The sequence below is a fragment of the Zalophus californianus genome, chromosome 16 (assembly GCF_009762305.2).
Source record: "Zalophus californianus isolate mZalCal1 chromosome 16, mZalCal1.pri.v2, whole genome shotgun sequence".
In the NCBI taxonomy this organism is placed as follows: Eukaryota; Metazoa; Chordata; class Mammalia; order Carnivora; family Otariidae; genus Zalophus; species Zalophus californianus.
This window is the reverse complement of record NC_045610.1, coordinates 56,314,761-56,335,745: the sequence shown is the minus strand read 5'-3', so window position 1 is coordinate 56,335,745 and position 20,985 is coordinate 56,314,761. Positions and strand designations below refer to the sequence as shown.

At 59.4% G+C, this 20,985-nt stretch overlaps 1 protein-coding gene across 4 annotated transcripts in view; it reads right to left on the bottom strand.

Moving 5' to 3' along the window:
- Nucleotides 1-626: 626 nt before the first annotated feature.
- TMEM104 (transmembrane protein 104) overlaps nucleotides 627-20,985 on the bottom strand; it is a 54,490-nt gene continuing 34,131 nt past the window's right edge. For 3 of the 4 annotated variants that reach the window (XM_027626176.1, XM_027626177.1, XM_027626175.1), the window contains 2 exons: nucleotides 17,141-17,234; nucleotides 627-4,632 (listed from right to left, as the gene is read on the bottom strand). In XM_027626176.1, coding sequence (XP_027481977.1) covers nucleotides 3,872-4,632; nucleotides 17,141-17,234 — 855 coding nt within the window. In that variant the 3' untranslated portion in view covers nucleotides 627-3,871. The remainder of the gene's footprint in view (nucleotides 4,633-17,140; nucleotides 17,235-20,985) is intronic. The other variant, XM_027626178.1, reaches the window with a different exon arrangement.

Genomic DNA, 20,985 nt, shown 5'->3' with positions numbered 1-20,985 from the left:
GCCCTGCACTATCGAAGAGGGCAGAAAGCCTGACAGGGGAGAGGAGGGAGCTGTGTCACCAGGCCAGAGACCATCAATCATCATAAACAAGGGCCTGACTGTGTAGCAAAGAGCAAGCTGAGTCCACCCAGACACCAGACACCTGCATGCTGGCTTTTTCTTTTGGTGGAATACGAGAGGAGGGAGGCCCTGGGTCACCTGTCTCACCCTGCTGCTGTGTGCGTTTCCTTGCCTGGCTTTCCTGGGAGCTCACTGTCCACACCACCACTTTCCTGGGGTCTGTGAACGGGCAGGGGACACAGGGCTTAGCCAACGGCAGGCATGATGGCCTCGGTCCGGATACCTGGGCTTCAGTCCCGGCTCCAGAACTCTCCAGCTGGGCCTCAGTTTGGCTCTTAAGTTCCCTGGAGCCAGAGAGAGACCACTTTCTCCCCCAAAGCCCTCTAGACCCTGAAGAATTCAGACCAGTTTCCCATTTCCGAATTGTAGCCGGCAGTTGCCACAATTCTGCAGGAGGCTATGAAGCCAGCAGGTGCCGGGACCCGAAGCAGGGTCTTCAGTGAGTCCTGGGTCTGTGGCGTCAAGCCGTTTTGGCTGGCAAGTGATAAGAGAGCCAAGCATCAGTACGTAATAGCTTTATTGAGCACTTTTGTGCCAGGCACTAAGCCTGGTCACAGGCTTCCCACAGCCGATCAGGGCTGCAGGTACTATTGCCTCCGTGTTACAAATGACGGGGATGAGCATGGAGGCTTGCCACCTGCAAGGGGCAGCTCTGACTTCTTGATCCACGTTCTCAATCCCTAAGTTACGCCAAGGTTCATGCGGAAAGCACCCGGCACCACGCCTGGCACATACCAGGCACTCAGGAAGCTATTCTCCCTTTCTCCTACCGACACCATGAGCCCCAGCCCCGGGTGGGGTGTGGGGGAGAAGGTTTGCAAAGCTCTCTCCTGCAGTCCTGGGTCTTGGTTTCAGAAGGGCAGCTTTTCAGTGGCTGTTAGCATGGCCAGCTTGGGGTCAGCCCTTCCCGGGACTCGGACGCCACACCAAGAGAGGTGGAGACAGGTGTGGTCACACGCCCGAGGGCTGGGCCCTGCCAGGCTCCTCCCCTGGGGCTGGATTCCCCTGAGGTGGGGCGCAGCCCCCATCCTCTACCACTCTGACTTTAAGTCTGCCTATTGCCGAGGCTGCTCCCGGCCGCCATGTGGCGAGAACAGCTGTGTCGCTAAGGGCCTGGCAAGGTGCCCGCTGCCCACCTTCCACCACTCAGCAGTGCCTCCCAGCCTGTCACGTGCCATCTGCCCCATCCATAAGACCGTAGCCGCCTCTCTGGCCTCAGGTGAGGGAACAGGCAGGAGCCCCTGGCCCCAGGGCCCGAGGGCCCGGGGACTCCCACCTTGGCCCAGCCTGCCCTTGGGGCCAGTCTGGGTGAAAGGCACCAGGTGGAGGCTACTGAGGTTATGTGCTCCTCCACAGCCACATCTGTACCCAGGCCAGGCCGGCGGGCCTCTTCCTCTGTCCTCCCTGCCACTGGCCCCGGGGGCCCATCTGTAAAATGGAAATCATGATCCCACTCGCCCACCTTGCCACACCGATGTAATAAGCACTTGCAGCCAAGCGTGCCTGATGCACTGGGTGAACAGGCATCATCGGGGGTCTGTCTAGCTGCTGGCGGTACCCCCCTCTTTCCCTAAGCTCCCCTGGCTATCAGTAGAGAGGAAGGCGACCCCATCTGACCTCCAAGTGGTCAGACAGCAGGTGAACGCCGAGGAGCAAAGGAGCCCAGACAGCAGTGGTAGGGAGTACCCTGGCTTACCGTCAGTGACGTGGCCACTTAGGGCCGATTCGGTCCCTCCAAGGCCTGGGGCTGCCGAGGAGGGGAATGCAGCCACTGACCTGGCACTGCTGTTTGCCTCCAGATTGTCACATAAATCAACCTGGGCCTTATGATGCTAATAAACTCACCTCCAATATTTGGTTTGGAGCCTGGGGCGGCAGGATGATTTAATTTGCTTTGTCCTTAAGCAAGAGGGGATGTAACTGGAGAAGGGGAAGTACAGATGTTTTGCGTTTTTAGCAAACAGCTGGGGAGCTCCAGGTAGGGCTGGAGCCACGGAGTGCCTGCCCCTTGGGAGCCCTCCCTGCTCTGCCCACCGGGGGCTGGAGCCTCCTGGGAAGAAGTCGCCGTGGCAGATGGGGTTAGGGTGGTCTAGTGTTCACATGGATGGAAAATCACAATACTTGGGGACGGACTAAGAAGTGTACAACAGTGAGAACACAGACCGCGGCCAATCACGCACGACCCGGGGTTCTCACGGGCTGTGGTGGCCAGGGGCCAGGGTGGGGGGTGGCATCGCCTGTGGACTCCCCAGTTCGTACATATCCCAGGTCTTCCTCCCTCTCCCTCCAAGACCACCATGGGCCCCAGGAGAGCCAGCGTGGTCACTTTTCAAGGTATGAATACCACGCCATGCAGGAGGCTGCAAAGGTTCCTGAATGTGGGCTGCGCAAGGCACTGAAATCAAAAGGAGGAGGTGTTGGGGACCTGAGGACCTACCCCAGGCGGGCAGCTCCAGGTCAAGCTGCTCTGGGCTCCAGGACAGGTGGGCCAGGCCCAGGGCTGGGGGGGGTGCCAGGGAGGGTCAGGAAGGACCCCCAGGTCCTGAAGCAGAAGGCACACTGAAAATGCAGAGTTCACTAGTCACCTGTGTTTTCAAGGAAGGCTGGCCCAGCAGACGCATACATGCTTGTGACAGGGATGGGGCCACGGAAGAGCTGGTGAGGTGGCCAGAAACTCACCTCCCCTTCCATGAGAATGGTGCCTGGTGCCCCATCTCACTCCACAGCACCCAAGGGTCATGGAGAGTATGAACAGAGCACCCACAGCCTGGCTCAAAAGGGGGCCACCTTTAGTACTGGAGTGGGGACAGCCAAGCCTGCTGCTGCCCCACAGGCCTGACCTCTTGGAGGGTGGGAAGCAGAGCCCCCTCACCGCCACATGCTCAGGGCGTTCCCAAGCCACTGTGGTGGTGGCTGGGGGTGGCTCCCTTTCGTGGTCCTTATACACTGCCCCCCGTAGTGCAGGAGACCCCGCGGGTCCCACGGGGCAGTCAGGAGAGCAGCGGATCCCTTTGAGGGGTCACAGGCTCTGGGCTTTAAACCGTCTCCCGGGCTGAGTCATCACGGGCTCAGGAGCTCAGGACTGGTGCTGGCACCCCACGGCAGGGGCCCTCACAGCGACAGTCCAGGGACCCTGGTGCCGATGAGCACTTCCTGTTCTTGTCATGGGGGCTGGCCAGGCCCTCCCCTAGGAGCGGCACCTGGCCACTCCAGGCCTGAGGGGAAGGTGGGACCTGGCAATCCTGGTGGGGAGGTTTAGGGCCTGGGACTCGCCCGGAGGCAGCAGCTACTTGTGCAGCAGATTCCCCAAACTAGGATGCATGAGGGGCTGGGACAAAGGAGGAGGGGACGTGGCGTCTGGTATGAACAGTGGCAGTGCCAGCAGTGTCCCCACTGCGCGGGGGAGGAGCCTGCCCCTGGTGGTTGTCTGGTGGGGCCTGTGTGGGGAGCAGTGGCCAAGCCCGGAGTCTGGGGCAGCTGTGTGCCCAGGCCGTGCAGCTTGGCTGGTCAAGGGCAGCTCCACGCAGGGGACCCGGGGGGAAAGGTTGCCCAGTGAGTGAGGCACAGTACAGACTGTGCAGAATCCTGGCGGGGAGAGAAGACCCCCGGCCAGAGACGTGGAGGGTCCCCTCCAAGAATCCGGCCTCGCCTGCCCCAAGGAACCCTGGGAAGGAGCTAGCTCTTGGCTCTGCAGGTGGGGAGGTGAGCGGGGGCACTGGAGTGGTCTCTTACCATCAGGCACATCCTGCCATCAGACCTTGGTTTCGCTGAGGACGATGTTGGCGGTGACGAAGAAGAAACAGGAGAAAGCCCAGAGCAGCACAAAGCCCACCCAGAAGGTGTGGCGGAAAGGGGACCTATGCTTGTTGACGGTCCCGTAGCCCAAGGTCAACTGGGTGTCCTTGCGGCAGTGGTACACCAGGAAGGCGGGGATGACGTACTGGATGCCCGTGCCTGCGTAGGCCCCCGTGATGCCCACCAGGGACTCCAGGTCATGGGTGCAGAAGGCCACCAGCACCGGGGGCAGCAGGGTGATGGTGGGGAACACCACGCGGTCCACTACCCAGGGGTACGTGCCCCCCTCACGGTGGAAGAGCGTCTTCCAGTTGTTGCGGAGGGTCACAGCGATGATGGGGAAGTTGGTGCTGATGGTGAAGACGGGAAAGAGGCCCAGGAAGAAGCGCACGGCGGCCACGCTCACGACGTCACAGCGTGCAAAGTTGAGGGTGTACATGTCCATGAGGCTGTCGCCGCGGAAGCAGAAGATGGCGGTGAAGCAGAGGAGGCCATAGAAGGCGAGGATGAGCACGTAGTCCAGGAAGACCAGGCACGTGAGGTGGCGCTTGGAGGACACAGGTGTGACGAGGGACGGCAGAGAGTGCTGGCACATGAAGGAGTAGACGCACACGCCGAACAGGTTCCGGACCCCCGAGAGGTCAGCCAGGGGCGGGTGCCCCTGCCGGTGCCCGTGCCCGATGCGGACCAGCGCCAGCACGATCATGATGGCGAAGGCTGGAAGACAAGAGGGCAGTCAGCCAGCTGAGCGGGAACCGGCCCTCGCCCTGGAGAGCTGTTGGTGTGGTGGCGCCTGGCGAGGGGCCGGAGCTCCATGAGAAGCGGGAAGTTCACGTACAAGTCGGTGGGGGCTGCTGATCGTGCTCCCTCTCCCCAGGGCATGAGGGAGTGTCTGTCTTGGGGGATCTGGGCATGAGAAGGGGCTGTGCTGGGGCGGTGGGCAGGGCAGCCCAGCGCCGCCTTCTCTGAGGAGTGCGTGCTCCTGGCCGGGTGCCGCTGGGCTCCCTCGCGGGGCTTTCTCGGGGCCTCCTCCACTCGCTGGCCTGGAGCGGGCCCGGGGCAGGACTCACGGTCACTCTCCCTCTCTCAGCCTGTCTGAGGCACAAGGCCCCTCCCTGCGGGGGAGGCTGGGGGTCTCTCCACTGTCCCCTCAGGTCACATCACAGTCCCTGGCTCCCTGGAAGGAGGCCTTTCTCCTGGGACTCACAGAAGGCCAGACCAGTGTCTTCCCACAATGACACCTGGGAGTGGGAGCGACAGGGATGGAGCTGTCTGGCAGAGGGGACAGGAGTGGGGAGGGAGCAAGGGAACAGGCCTGCGCAAACTGCCAATGAAGATGATTTGTTTCTTCCTCATCCCGCTCCTGCCCCACCGCTCCTGACTCTGGGTGCTCCAAGACCCTCCCTGCTGCAGAGACACTGCCTTCCGAGCTCTGGCAGGTCAAGGGGAAAGCGGAGACCCAGCTCCTCCTGTGGGCTCTCAGCCCAGGGAGCTGTCTCTGGATTAACCCCTGGAGGGCGGAGAGGGGGTGACGGGACAGCCCGGGACCCCGGCAGCCTGGCTTATCAGATGTCTGGGGCTGAGCGCAGGAGGGGTGTGCAGGGCAGAGATCTGTGCGGAGGAACCGCACCGCACCAAGTGCGCTGGGCCAGGGTGGAGGTCGAGTCCCCTGGGGGCCAGGTCACAACGCGAACTGAGCAGTCAGGTGGCTACAGCTGGATGACCTGGCGGGGACCTGGGGCCGCCCAGGGACGGGCTATTCAAGAGGCCGCGGCTGACAGTTCTGCGAGATTCAAACCCTGCTCTGCCGTCACCATCTCAGGTGTCACCTCGTGGCCTGGTGCCACTCACAGCTCCGAACGAGGCGAGTGGAGAAAGCTGTCCCTGCGGCTCGGCCTCAGGGCCCGGGGCGCAGCAGGAGAAGGCAGAAAGTCAGCAACTCCGAGTCACAGAGTCACGGCTGCCTCCAGCCCCGGATGCTGGCTAGTGCCTCTCAGCCCCCCTTCCTCCTCAACGCTCCATCTCCAGGGAGTGCTGGGACCCGCAGGCTTGCTGACCTCAAGCCCCGGGCTTTCCTTACTGCAAATACACCAAGTCACAGAGGTTTCCAAGACAGGAGGAGGTTTTAAAGCACATGGAGGCGTGGGCAACCTCCATCCTGAAGGTATAGCTACCGACGGGTGGCTTCTGGAGTCACCGTCTTGGGAGCTGTGTGTCATTATGTCAATGACGATATGGGACATTTTCTAGAACTTTCAGGGTGGCTTACAAAGGCATGGCTATGGAAGATAAAAAAAAACATATCTCACAATCCTCTAACTATAAATAGGCTTACATCACAAACGCTATCACCTGGATTAGTCACCCACCTTGTTCTCTTACTCAAGTCTATTTCCAAAAACTGGATCTACCCCCAAGGGCTAGATGCTGGATCCTATCCAGGAATGAAGATGCCGGAGGCTCTTGGGAGGCAATTCCAGCATTAAAAAGTGGCAGCTCCTGGAGAAGGCCCCAGAGAGGGACAGTCTCACCTGGGGGCCCTCCCCCGTAAGCCCCAGTCCCGTCAGCCACACGCTGTGCCGCTTTGTCGAAAGCTTACACAAGCCGTGTGCCTTGGCAGCACGGGAAAGCAGAGGTGCTCCATTTGCCCCCTGGATCCTGACCCAGTGCCTGCTGGGTGCCACTTAATGCTCCAGTCGGGGGTTAGAGGGGCATTCGTCAGAGCTGCATGTGATGAGCACACTGCTCTGAGCTGAGCAGCTCTTCCAAGGAAGGGCACACACACAATGTCTCCGGAGCAGATGCCTGAGGAACACCGCCCGGGCTTGGGAGGCACTGAGGACTGGCTCTGTGAGAGGAGCCCCAGCGAGCCCTGGGAAGGGGCAGTGGAAGTGTGAGGCCCGGGAGCCCTTTGGGTCCCCCCACCCCTGCCCGCCCTCATCACTGCGAGGACAGAGGGTGGGTGCTGGCCTGTTCAAAAGAAACCAGGGATGCCCCGGACTTCATGTTGTAACGGAGGAACAGAGAGGGAAGGGACCGGAAGGAAGCAGGAGGGCCAGGTCCTGGACTAGAGGCAGGCACCAGGACTCACCCCTGTGCTGCAGTCCGGCCCCTCCGCTTGTGACCACACCCCCTTTGTCCCTGGCTCCTCCCTCCCGCGTTTGCTGGAGGAGCAGAGTTCAACAGCCATCTCCTAGATTGATGGTCCCATCCCTGGGAGACAGCTGCTCCCCAAACTCATTAGGCCTGATAATAAATCAGGATGAAAGGAGGGTGACAGGCTGTGAGCGACAGACTCTGTCAGGAAGCATGACAGAGAGCAGGGTTCTGAGCGTCCACACTGACGCCGGAGACGTGGCCGGCCACCGCTAGAGACCCTTGCGCCTACCTGGCCACGGCTGTGTGGGAGGTGTGGACAGACACTGGACAGAGCAGTGAGCGCTCCCCGACGTCTTGCTGACCAGGGCCTGCAGTTCCCAGAGGGCAGGGGTGGCCTGGTTTCTCTCTGACCCTCCCAGGCCGTGCTCAGAGAGCCCAGGGGAGGGGACCAGGGTCACAGCCCACATCCACCCGTGACCTCGCTGGAACTCACACTCCAAGGGGTAAAGAGATGCAGCGAGTTGCCGGGGAGGATTCTGTGGTGGGGAAGGAGGTGAGGGCCTGACACATGTCACATGAGTGGCTGTTGGCCTTGGGTGGCACAGCTGTGAGGTGAGGAGGCAAGACAAGAGACTTCTCTTTAAATAGCTGAAGTAATAGCCCGTGTGAAAAACTTGCACTTGTTTCGTGTAACTCACAGCTCGGCTGGGACCACCCACCCACCCATGTCCAGTCTTCGGGAGCCCTGGGCAGATGGCTTAGCGAAGATACCTCCCTTCCCTTTCTGGGGAGGCCAGGTTCAAAGTAAATTTAAACCAGGACATCCCGCATGACGTCAGTGTCCCATCACGGGGACATGGGCGACTTCAAGTGTGGCGGTCAAGGTGGTGCTGGGGACCAGGTGTCCTCTCCCTTACCCAGCGCTAACTAGGCTCTCAAAGGCATCAGAAGAGAAACCCTGCTTTCCAGAGGCGGCCTCGGGCTCCTCCCCTCTCGCCAGCAAGAGCCGGGTAAGCAGCCCGGCCAGGAGCTGCGGGGCCTCAGGGCGGTGCGCCCTCACAGCCACACTCCCCTCAGAGTGGGGCAGGGGTAGCAACACCCTTCGGAACTCCTGCCCAGGAGGCAAAGGTGGTCCCAGTTTACCAGGGGAGGAGTGAGAGCCGAGAAGCAGCGCTCAGCCTCCCCTGCTTCCTCCCCATGAGTGCCCCTCCCCTGGGGCCTCACTGGCTGCAGGAAGCCACAGGTGGGCTGGGGCCTCCTAGGAGGAGCTGACTTGCTCTTGGGACAGGGTGGGGGGATGGGCAGGGGTCTGAGGGTGGGGCCCAGGGTTCTGGCTCCAGTTCTATCCTCCATGTGCCCAAACCCATCCCTGGGTAAGTGAGGAAGGGCCAGCCTGAGCTGGGGAATGGACAGGGAGGAGCGCCCCCCGGGGCCTCCAGCAGCAGAGCAAATGCAGCTGACACTGCACTGGCCTCTGGGCCATGGCCGCGTGGGTGAGGCCTGGGCAGGGCTCTGCTTTCCTCACAAATTCCAGGGTCTGCGTGGTGCTGGCATGAGCTGGACCACCTGCCCGGGCACCCCTGGAGTTGGGGAGCATGGGGCAGGGCGCTCCCTGCCTGGAGGGGGGCGGGGCAGAGTGCTCCCTGGAGCCCCCCCCCCCCCCCCCCCGCTCCGCCCCTCCGCCCACCGCCCCCAGGATGTCCCCCAGAGGTGCTGCAGGCACCCAGGCCATTCCGGCAATCAGCTGCTGCATCCTGCCTCGTCTGCCCAGAGGCAGACTTGACCTCCCTCAAGTCTCTGACCTCTGAACCTGGCCCCAGAAGTCCTGAGGCTGTGGTAGGCCCCACCTGTGCTGCCCCGGATACCTGGCTGTTTTCTGAGCTCCGTTAAGTGGCTTTAGCTTGGACACATGCGAGGCGGAGGCCATCCATCAAGGTGGCTGTCACGAGGATGGCACTCTCTTCCCCAAGCAGAGAATCAACACGCCAGGACTAATGATAATGAATGGCCGTGGTGTGCCCATCCTCAGAGCTGGATCCGGGGAGGATCTGGCACCAGCTTCCTCCTTCACCACAGTGCTGCCCTCGGAGGACGTTGGGGCACAGATGTGTCTCTCCTTAGGCTGGTCAGAGGTTGGCCTGGGCCTCCTGACATTCAGGAGGGCTGGGGGGAGCTGACTGGGTAACACCTGGCTGAGCTGCTAACAGCTGAAGACCAAGCAGTTTCAAAGCCCTTAAGCAGGAGCGGGTGACCGGGCATCTGTTCCTTAAGTAACAGGACCAACTGGGAGAGGAGAGCCGTTTCGCAGGTTCCCGACACCCACAGGGCCGGGGGTGTGAGCGGGGGGCTCACCTCCGGAAGCTCTAAGGCCTTGGAAACCACCCCAGGGAGGGCGGGAGGCTACTGCTCTTCCTCTAAACAAGCTCAGCTTCTCAAGTTACACCGGATTCAACTAGGTCCTGCCACTGAACTGCGTCACCTTGGGTGGTCCCGTCCCTTGTCATTGTCTCCATTTTACCACCTTTAAAAATGGAGGTGATCACAGCGCACCTCATGGAGGACGAGACCAGATGGCGCAGTGAAGCACCTGGGCGGAGCCCGGCCCAAGCCATCCCTTAGAACGTGGAAGGCACTTTTATCATCGTAGAAACCTTATCTCCCATCCTGAAAATCCTGGTCCTGGACCAGCAGGAACCTGCCAACCCACAGTTCTCACCTGATTCTCCTTTTGCTACGAGGAGGGGACTGGGATCATCCTAGGGACCCCACCTGCCCTGGCCACATCAGGTGCAGTCATAACCCTTCCAAGAACATCCCGTTCTGGCCCAGGCGTCAGACCTGGGCTGCTCACCCCTGTTCTGTGAACTAAGCAGCTCCCTCTTGCTCCACGTAAGGCCAAACAAGGACAACATGTCCCCACCACTCTAGGGAGACCCTGGGTGTGTGCTCTTTCCGAACAGAGCTGAGACTGAAAAGGAATTATCTTTGGATTTCTGGGGCTCACACTGGTCCGTCCTCCTTTGGCCGTCACCCTCCCACCTGAGCACAGGCTGTGGGTCGGGGTGGGGGCTCCTTTCATGCCCCCAGAACACAGGACATACTGGCCTGTCATGCTGGGAGGAGTCCCCTTGGGGAAAAATGAGAAGTTCCCTCACAGAGGTGCTTGTCTACAAACGCATCTGGGGCCTCGGTCAGATTTTCTCTCAGGCTGTAAGACATTCTGGGATTGCTGGTCTTGCCTGTAGTAACTCATGAAAAGTCACCTGTGTTTCCATTGAACGGAGGGAATTCAAAGCCAATCTAACTATGTTCCCAGGCTGAGTCAGCCCCTGTGGTTTCAGGATTCCAGCTCTGTGATCCTCCTGGTCACTGTCATCGTCATCATCACGGACGAAGAGAAGGACGTCCGGATAATTAACTTACAGACTGAGCTTCCATTCTGTGGCTGTATTATTTATTTCAAAAGGGGCGCCTGGCTGGCTCAGTCAGCAGAGCACGCGACTCGATCTCGGGGTTGTGCGTTTGAGCCCCACGTTAGGTGTAGAGATTACTTAAAAATATTTATCTCTGAGAACTCAGAGCAGAGTTCCTTTTTCCAAGTGTGCTGGGAGCAGGGGGCCATGGGCAAAGAGCAGGTATTTGAGTCTCTAAAGCTATCAAGTCTCAAGTAGGAAATCAAGAGTTCTGGCCTTTCCACCCCTCCCCTTCCCACACCCTCCAACCACAGCAAGTGGCGCCCGGGAGGCAAGTGTCTCCATTTTTCATTCTTACACTCTCAGAGCAAGCTCAGTTTGTAATGGCTGGAACAGTGAAGCCGTGGGGCCTCTGGCTAGTAGCCGACTAATCTCCTTCCGAGATTGCAAACATAAAACTTCGGCTCTGTCACCTTTCCTGAAGGCCGCTCAGTCCTTCCCTTTTGTTGTGGACTGAATTATCTCCGCCTCCAATTCCTGTGCGGAAGCCCTGACCCCCAACGAGACTGCTTGGAGATGGGGCCTCTTAGGAGGTGACAACGGTAAAATGAGGTAATAAGGGCCCTAATCTGACGGGACCCTGGTTTTTACAGGAGGAGCCAGAGATGCCAGAGCTGCTTCCCTGCACACAGAGAAAAGCCTCCGGGAGGAACAGCAAGAAGGTGGCTTTCTGCAAGGCAGAGAGAGAGGCCACACCAGAAACCAACCCTGCTAGCACCTTGATCTTGGGTTTCTATCTTCCAGAACCAAGAAAGTAAATCTCTACTGTTTAAGCCACCCAGCCTTTAGTATTCGGTCCTGGTAGCCTGAGGGGACGGAGGCATCTCTTCAGCGGTAGCTAGATGCACAGACCAGGATGGAGAAAGCGCATGGGGGAAACAAGGAGAGGCAGTGCTCCAGCGAGTGCTCAGAGGCCCCTGGGCTGCACGTAAGTCCGGGAGCTCCTGGGCTGCCGTGGGCCCCATTAGCTCTGAGATACCCAGGGCTGCTTCTGAGGTTCACACTGGCCTGCGTGAAGTCCAGTTCTGTGCAGAGACGCGTGTGCGATCCCCCCACTGGTCAGAGGCCTCGCCCTACTGATCACAAGCTGGGCCTCACCTCTCTCCCCTTGCCAGCGTCCAGGCAGCTGGCCCACGACCTCCCAGCCTCCTGGGATCGTCTGATGGGCTGGCCAGCACACGTCTCAGCCACATGCAGGGCAGAGCTGTTGACAACAAAGGCTGCTCACAGAAGCGGAGTGGCCGGGCTCTTGGGTCAGTCCCGTTAACGAAAGGGGCAATTTGGCGGCCTGGGGCTGGCTTTTCAGCAAACTTCAACTGGGTACCCACTCTGCCCTGAGAGCAGGAACACAGAAACTCCAGCTTCCTCTCCTTTAAAGTGCGTTTGCAGAGAGAACTTTCAGAAAACCAAGAATCAAGACAGAGATGAGACATCTACAAAAAGGTTTTCTTGGATTCCCTCCACTGGCTAAGGAATGAGAAGCCGCACACTCGATGGCCCAGGAGAGCCCCGGACAGGGGCCCAGTGACAGGGTGGGTGGGGCAATGCTGCAGGCCGATGCTGGCTGGCTGCTCGGGGATAAGGACCCCCTTCCCGGCCCTCTGAGAAGCACTGGTTGCGGGGACAGCAGTGAGTGGCTGTGGAGGAATTCATATACCAAGCTGACATGCCGAGCCAACAGGATGTGGGCCACAGATGGCCCAGGCAGAGAAGACCCCTGGCCGCTGCTGGTGACAGGTCAGAGCAGCCCCACCACGAGGCACTCAGCTGAATCAGTCCTGGATCTGCAGTGGAGTCAGCCAAGCAGCCGCAGAGAATTTTGGGGACAGGTAAAAGCAGAGCCCTTATGTTCCCAGGTGACGGTCTCCTCCTGGGGACCTTCTGCTACTCGGGCCACCACCGCCGAGTCCCACCTCTCCCTGCTGGCTCGGTCTGGAAGACAAATCTGGGGCACTTGCTGGGGGGAGGAAGGGAAAGCTGGGCTGAGGCGCTTCATGAGGTTCGAGTCTGCCCACGGACACTCAGAGAGGCTGGTGCCTGACCCACTTTGAGGGGAGCACAGAGACGGGCGTGATGAGCACCACGCTGCTCTGAACACACAACCAGAGAAAGGAGCCCCGTGGGTCCTCGCCAGCCCAGACCGAGGAGGGCTGCCGTGCTCCAGAGCAGTCTTTATTAGAAAGAATCAGGTTTTTAATAACACCAAGTGGGGCACCCCGAGCTGAGCCAGCTGCGTGCGTCCCCAACCGGGAGGCGTCTGCAGCGGAAGCTGGTAAGGGGGGTGAAGTAATGATGCCATCTCAGCCCCTCCTGCTGGACAGCTCACGTCAGCATCCCAGGTGGGGACAGTCTACAGTCATTAGCTTGGGGGTTTAGGGCTCAGGCTCTGTGGCCACAGCTACTGGGCCTGTGGGACAGCACTTTCGGCCGTGTCTCGCCTAAGGGTCCCCAGTCTACTGGCCACCGACAGAGTGAGAACCAGGACCTAAAGAAGAAGCCCTAGGCTGTTCTGTGAGATGCACCTGCTTCTCATTTCTCTCAGGCTCAAGCTTCCTTGAAAGTGGTGAGGGTGGAGGCTGGTGGGGTGCCGGGGTGCACGGGGGACCAGTGCTGGCGTGAGGCAGAGGGAAGGCTGACAGAGCCAACTGGAGAGGTCTTACTGCCAGAGCCACTGCTCCTCCTGGAGGTGGCCTGGGCCATGTCCCTGATCTCATGGCCAGCCCCAAGGGAGGCTCCTGCTGAGGCCACCCCCGGGGATGTACCGGCCAACGGAGATGACGATGGCGGGGCTGCACATCGCGGCTGTTTCCTGAGTGCTGACCCCGGCCAGGCACAGTGCTACCAGCCCTCTGCACACGATTTTGGATCCCATTTTAACTTCGCGGCTGCTCCATGGGGGGGGGGGGTCCTGCCCCAGACAAGGAACCTGGCTGAGGCAGGCTTGGGCTGTCCGTGCATGGGACCGGCATGGAAGGGAACAACGGGGGGAGGCGCCAGAGCCGAAGCCCTGGGGTGAGTGATGGGACAGCAAGCAGGGCTGGTCAGGGAGTCGGCTAAAGCCTGCACAGCAGTCTCACCTGCCGGACGGCACCTGGGACCCGGGTCTCCCAAACTGACCTGCCAGGGCTGCCCAGAACTTATCTGGGGAGAACAAGAGATGACTCGACACTGGCACTCGTCATACAGGTTCCGACATTTTCCTGGACAAGTGGCTATCAGCAAAGGCCCACTCGGGCAGCAGGAGGCGCTAATAACCGGAGGAGGGCCACTGGCCTGAAGGCTTGGGCCGCGTCCTAAGCTAAGGGGGCCCTGCTCGGGGCGGGGCTTCTGCAGTCTTCCCCAGCCTCATTTCAACAGATGGCAGAACAAATTCCTAATTAAGCACAAGAAAGTTTCCGGCTCAGCACATTTATTTATGATTTTCCGGTCCCTTTGGTGCTCATTCTTCCCTTTTGTCTTCCTAGAACCCAAGTCGGCTTATTGCCACCCTGCGCTCCCGCTCGGCTCTTTTGGACAGTCTGGGCCCTAATCTGTGGAGAGGGAAGGGGCAGAGTGTGTGGGAGTGTGGGAAAGGAGGGAGGGTCAGGGGGGGACACGGCCACACAGCTGCTTCTCAGAAGCAAAATGAAAATGAAAAGGAGTTTGTTACAAACTGACAACTTGGAGCAGACTGGAGAGGACAAACGGGGCTTTGGTGCTTTCTGCTTTTGGAGGGTTCTAGAAAAACCACCTGGGGTGAGCTCAGGCCAGAGGAGAGGACCCCCCCGCCCACCCGCCCCGCAAACATCCTGCATGCAGACCCCGGTCCTTCCTGCAACAGGGCTGTCTGTTCGCTGGTGCCTGGCAGCTCCCTGGGACTCCTCCAACCCTGTCGTCCCCTTTCTCGGCTCCCTGCCTGCGGCAGCCCCGGAACCACAATGAGGGAAACCTCTCCCACCACCAGGGAGGAAAGGGCCCAGGTGGGTCCCATGCCCCCTGTCTGGAACTGAACCCTAGGCTTGGGTACAGTCTAGAGTTTACTTAACTGGGCAATTTTTCTTTCGCTTCTGAGGGCTTTGTGTCACAGAGAGGTTAGCTTTCCAGGCGCAGGGGTCTGAGCCTCTCCGGGAGAAGGATGACTGCCTGCATGGTCACCCAGAACGCTCTGGAGAACAGGTCTGCGGAGAGGCCAGTGCCATTTGATTCTCTCTCAGATCGAAGGGAGAAAAGAGGCAGACGACTTGCAGTGACAACAATGTCACCATGCAAAAACATGAGTGTGGACGACCTTCACGTGCCGCTCTCTCCCTCAGGCCCTCACTGCTGCCTCCCAAGGCCACTGTCACCTCGCAGGGCCCAGCAGCCTGAGGGAGGGAGACGCGGAGCACCCCGCTGCAGTCCCTGGGGCTACCCAGCCTTGCTGGCCAGTGGGAGGGGGCTCTGGTTGGGAGAAGGGGAGGCAAAATGCCATCCCAGGAGGCAGGATGGTTCCACCTGAGAGGAGGAGAGGGCTCCGAGAGCAGTGTGGGAAGGGGGCAAGGGCTGCTCTGAGCTGCCTGGGAGGCCCCCGGGGCCCTGCTGGCAACCAAAGCTCAGTGCCTTCTCTGCAGGAGGAGCTGAGTCTGGAGGGGTCTCCCACCCTGTACCGAGACACTCACTCTTTGTCTACCACCAGCCTCCTCCCCTCCCTCTTCACAATCTCCTCCCTTTTAATGAACGTTTCGCTCACCAGACGCAGGGAGGACTTGGTCACGCTCAACAAGCTCAGGGGTGTCACGGAAGCTATTAACCGTCACTGTCTGGGCAGCCCTCTCATGGGCTGACGCGGGGATCCATCACGCTAGCTGAAGCACAGGAGTCCCCCCCACCTCTCCCCACCCTGCTCCTGGCCTCCCGGGTGAGGACCACTGAGGCAGCAGGTCAAGGACAGCCGGTCCTGAGTGGGGGAGGGGCAGGACTTTCGGGACTCTGGGGCCTGCTGCTGGGAGCAGAGGAGCGGTGACAACAGAGGTGGGCCAGGCAGACAAGAGGGGGCATACTTTAAAGACTGCTTTACTGAGAAAACTTTTCCTAGGTCACTAGGGCTTTCACCTACTTCCTGTGAGCAGACTCATAAGGAGAAGGGCGGACAGCAGGGATTGTGATCCTTGCTGATCCCAACTTTGGGAGGTAAGCCCTCCTGGGACCCACAGGGGCTCCATTCCAGCACCTTATCCTTGGAGCCAGCGTGAGCCTTGTGTTCTAAAGTTCTCATTTTTCCCCAGGTGGTCATGCTACTTTAACCTGGGGCTTTGAAATGTGTGAATAAAATCTGCAAACCGCACCGCGGCGGTGCATACAGGATTGGACCAGCTGAGTGGGGAAGACCAGGAATCCCGCTCCACCCAGGCACTGGACAAGTGTCCTCCTACTCCCTGACTTGGCTGGGTGATGAAGGACAGGCGTACCATGTTAGAAGCCTCAAGGCTAGCATAGCGGATGACGCAGTCCTGCTCTCAATTCCGTGTAAGGAAGGACCAAGGTGGAAAGAGGTTACAGGCTGCCGAGTCGGGCTCAAGACAAGGCAGGACTTCCCAGTGCTAACAACCATCCCTTCTGAGCGGGGCAGGGGTCTTCCCCGTCGTGAGCTCCCGGCCAAGAGGCCAGCCTGTGTGCATGCTTGCGGAGCCTGCTCTTGCGGGAGCGGGGACTACGCTGGATGACCGCCACGGTCCCTCCCGACTGAAGATGCCAGGAACCCCGGCAATGGCTCCTTGTACTGGGATTCTATAATCCCGAGCAGGATGTGCGAGAACTACTGGAAATCATTTTTATCAGAAGCTGTTCTGTGCTCGTCAGGATCCAGTGTTGAGGGATGGCGTGGAGTGAGGAGCAAGGTACACCCTGAATCCCGAGGAGGGGCGCTGGGGCAGATGCAGTGGCAAAGGGAGCTAGAGAAGAGGGTCAGGAGGGAGGAGTCCCAACCTCGGCTTCCTCAGGAACCTCTGTGCTGGGGCAAGCGAGGTGCCGGAGGCTGGGCAGACACCCTCTGCCAGGCCTCTCAATTACAACAGCAATGGTATTCTTTGCTTTTAGAACAAAACAGGAATACAAATGATCCCAGACCATGTGCCAGATGATAGGGACCCCACACCCTCCTGTCTCTGGTCTAGGGGGCTCAGCAGCTGGGGCCTTCCGGGATGGTGCGGAGGAATGAATGAGCTCCCTACCACAAACCTGCTTTGGGGGACAGACCCCCAAACCACCCCCGAGGACGATGGTGCTCTCGCTCAGGAGGGCATCAGTCAGAAGGCATCCTGGATGGGGTGTCTTTTCACGCCCCACTGCCGGCAATGCAGAGGCGGTTGCCACAGGCCACTTGGGTTTATGGCTGTGCCACTCTCGTGCCCTGAGGGAGCAGAGCCTGACCCGGGGCCTTCAGGAGCCCTGGCCTAGCCTGGGGGGACCGGAGGGACCCCGCATGGGCTTGTGAGAAAGGCCGGGCCGAGCTTGGGCTCCGTCCACACTATGCGATCTTCGTCGGGACTGTGTTTCCCCTGCCCCGCTCCTGGCTCTCGGGAGTCCCTGGAACCCCCGCCACCTTCCAGCTGTGCCGTGAGCACACACAGCCGTCCTGGAAAGTGTAAGGAAGGGACGAGAGGAGAAAGGGCAGACGCGAGAGGTCTCTCACTCACCAACCCATCTCATCAGGGAGGTCAGGATCTGCAGGTACTTGGTCTTCTGGACGTCAAAGAAGGTGAAGGGTCCGAGGAGGAGAGTGAAGACAGCCTGGGTGACAGAAACAAGCGTGAGGGGGTGCAGGGGCCGGGTGCACGCGGCATGCGGCACACGGCGCGTGTGTATCGGAGGACACGCTGTCCACGTGGCCTCTGCCCCGGCAGCCGGTCCTAACCACGATATGCACCTGGGCCAGTGGAGGCTCCCCGGGAGCCAACAGTATCGAGTGGGGAGTTCCCAGGGGTGCAAGAGAAATCCAGAGCCATGCTTCTGGGCTGTTCCTCAGGCCTCCTGTCCTGAGACAACTTTCTGGGCAAGCCCCAGGCATCACCCCAGGGACATCACCTGCTACTTCTCTTCAGCAAATGCTCAGGGTTCCCGGGCCCTGCACGGAGCCGGGCACGAGCCCCGATGAGGGGTGAGACAGCAGGAAGATGAGGATCTGAGAGGAACCCAGGCGCACCCTGGGCCCCCAGCTTTACGGGGCAGACAGCAAACAGGGAGGAGCGGATGCAGGGGCCCCGACAGCGCAGTGGAGGAGAGAACGCTGTGCTGAAGGTTCAGAGGAAAGGATTGAGCAGGATGTCGTTAATCAACGAAGTTTATGACTTGAAAGAAGGGAAAGCCTGGCAAGCCAGAGCCAGTGGCTTCCGGGGCAAATCTCTCAGAGGACCATCCTGGACCAAGAAGGGACGGGACCACAGCCAGGAAAAGTGGGACTTCAATTCGGGGCTCAGTGCTCTTCCCCTGTGGGGAATAAGGAAAACCAAGTGGTTACTTAGAAAAAAAAAGATTCAAACTCTATCTCAGAAAACCAGTCTGTGGGAAATCTGAACCCTCTCTGCAAAGGAAAATGGGGGTAAGCCTGGCACAGCAGAGGCAGGCTGGGGGCTGAGGGAAGGTTAGGATTTCTAATGCCAAACTGGTTGCTGAGGGAGCAGAGGAATTAAAAGCTGCTGGTTGGAGTTATGATGATGGTACCATTTCCAATCTGCCACTCGGAAGCAGCGGAGGCAACAGACCTTATTAACATTTACACTGCGCCATTTTATCATGTTAATGCTAATGACACCCGCCAGAGGTACAGCAGGCAGCGAAGGCCCAAATATGGGGAGCAGGGCCCACTCTGGGGAGTTGGGCTCTGGCCCTGTGACCTGGGGGGAGACATCACAGCTGCTCAGCCTGGCGGCCAGTCCCCGCGGCTCCCTGGCTCCCCCGTGACAGGGTGACAGGCGGGCGGGTGCTGGTGGAAGGGGGGCTGTGCCCGTCCCTCTCCCACCCCCATCCGCGAGGACAGCAGGAAGTGGAAGAAGCTGTGACCTCTTATCCAAGTCCATTATCACTGTGAGGATGACACCAAAGACTAAAGTACCGCTTAAGGGGAAGGCTCTAATTAGCTAGGGGACGAGGCCTCCAGGCAGTCTCCAGGGCTGGGAGACTTCTGGAAAGGGCTTTCTGCTGGGGGCCTGGAGCCAGCTCTGCTTCCTCTAGGAGGAGGGGAAGCGCCATTAGGCCAGGGGTGCTTGGGGTGGGGGTGGGGCGGCGGGGGAGGTGGCGTCCCCTGCAGGCCGGACTCAGTGAGGCAGAGTCAGCAGCTCCACACAAGCCGGCACGCAGCACCATCAGCCCGTCCTTTAGGAAAATAACCACTTTAGGGAGACTTCAACAGAATTTCTTTCTTGAGGAAGAAGATATACAAAGCCACTGGCCACAAATGTTTCCAAACCACCGTGGGCTGCTCAAAACTGGACTCCTGGAGTGCCCTGGGCAGATGTGGGGGCCTCCCCTCCGACCTGCGGTGCCCACTGCACACACGCTGGACATTGTCTTAGGGGCAGCTTATGTGGGAGGTCTGAGCTCATCTCTGAAGCCTAAAGACTGGTTTTCAGAAGGTTCTACTATGTAAAACCGAGGTGGGGAGGTAGGGGGGGAGGTGGGGGGGGGCAGGGCGCTGTGCAGCGGAACCAGCCCCAAAGGCAGGCAGGGAATCCTGCTACTGCAGCCTGCCAGGTCCTCTCCCAGATGCTAGATCCGTCTTCATCCTCCTCCCTGGCAGCTGTTTACCAAGATCCTTTGACACAAGAGGATGTATTTTATAAAACCCTGTAGGGTGAGATCCCAGTCCCCCAAGAGCTTCCCTCTTTTTAAAGACACTAAGCATACAGGCACATCTGAAAAAGGTCGAGCAGGAAGTGTACATGTGATGCCATCCGAGTGGTGGGGAGCAGGAGGGCAGAGGGGCTCAGAATGAGGGTCTACCCCTGCCTGGCCCTCCCACATCGGGTTCTAGGGACAGCAGTGGGGCCTGGAGGTGGAGGGTTCTTTTGGAAGATCTGGTCAACAGCTAAGACACCCACGGCGGGCTGGTGGCCGGGATGTGGTTCTGGGAGCACAGACTGACCACACCACTCTGCAAGCGGGAAGCGCAGGGCCCGCGTGGTCAGTGCAAATGTGCACAGACCGCCAACGGCAGCCCTTGCACGGCCGCTAGCTCACGCATCGGAGGGAGCCCAGACCAAGACACACGGCACAGGCTAGGGCTAATTAAGGAACAGGTGTCCTCTGCAAATTAGTTAGAGCCAGACTCGGCGCCCACAGGGGCCAGCGTCCAAAGCCGGAAAGGACGCCTCGGTGCGGCTGCCAGGTCTCTGGGAGGCAAGGGGGTGTGGGAGGAGAAACGGCCCCCATGTTCCCAGGGTCTAGCAGGGACAGAGTTCATCTCTGAATGCTGAACAGCCAACCGTGGCACCTTCTGTTTTCCCTTTCCTTTTTCAAAAAGAAGAGATAAAAAGCCAAGAGACAGCCTATCCTCTTGGGTCTTCTCGTCTAGCCCATATGACATTATAAATTAGCTGGCTCCTGAGCAATGGTCCAACCCCCAAATGCCACTGATCAGTTCAAACTCAGCCTCTGTTCAAGGACTCTCCGAGCCCAACTCATTCCAGGAGGCAGGGACAGCAACTGCTGCAGCCAAACGCGTTCCGGAAAAAGAAAAAGAAAAAGAAAAAGAAATACAGAACAATTCTTTGGTTTCTAATGAAATCTTCAAATTGGTCACCGGGAACAAAGTCTGAGACAGACCTGGGAGGGTCCAAATGGGGCTGCTCGGGTCTCTTCTTTGGGTCGGTGAGTTTAAATGTGCACCAAAGGCCCCATGGCAACCTTGCCAGCCTTGATGGACACAAGGCAGCTCGCGTTGCTAAGACCCCACCAGCAATGCTTGGGCATGGCTTTTACAATGTCCTGGTGGCCCTCTGAATTTAACTCGGTGTCTACAGTTCCATCCAGCTGCCTCTCTCCTGCACCCCCATGTAGGTTAAGCACATCCCCACTCACCTCCAGCCGCTCCGGCTCCGAACTCCCAACAACCTCTGACTCCTTCTTCACTCTCTGTACTAGTGTGTGACTTAAAACCACAGAAATGCATTTCTCACAGTTCTGGGGCGGGGTGGGGTGGGGAATGGAGCACAGAGCGTGGGCTCCTGACCTCACCTGGCTGGGGCTGTGGTGGGGATCCCCAGGGGAACTTCACAGAGAAAGTGACACCTCAGGTAAGAGCAACCAGGGAGGCAGAGTGCTGGGGAGAGTTCAGGACTGTCCCCGGGGGATCTGTCTTGATCCCTTCGTCCCTGTCCTCTCCTTCCTGGGCCCAGAGCCAGCTGGTGCCAGTGTCGCTCCCCATGCTCAGCCCCAGCCACACCTGCGTCTTTCTTGTTCACTTCAGAAATGACAAAGTCCAAGGACCCACGATCTGGTTCCAGCCACCTTTTTCAACCTTGTCTCTGAAGACACCACCCCCAGA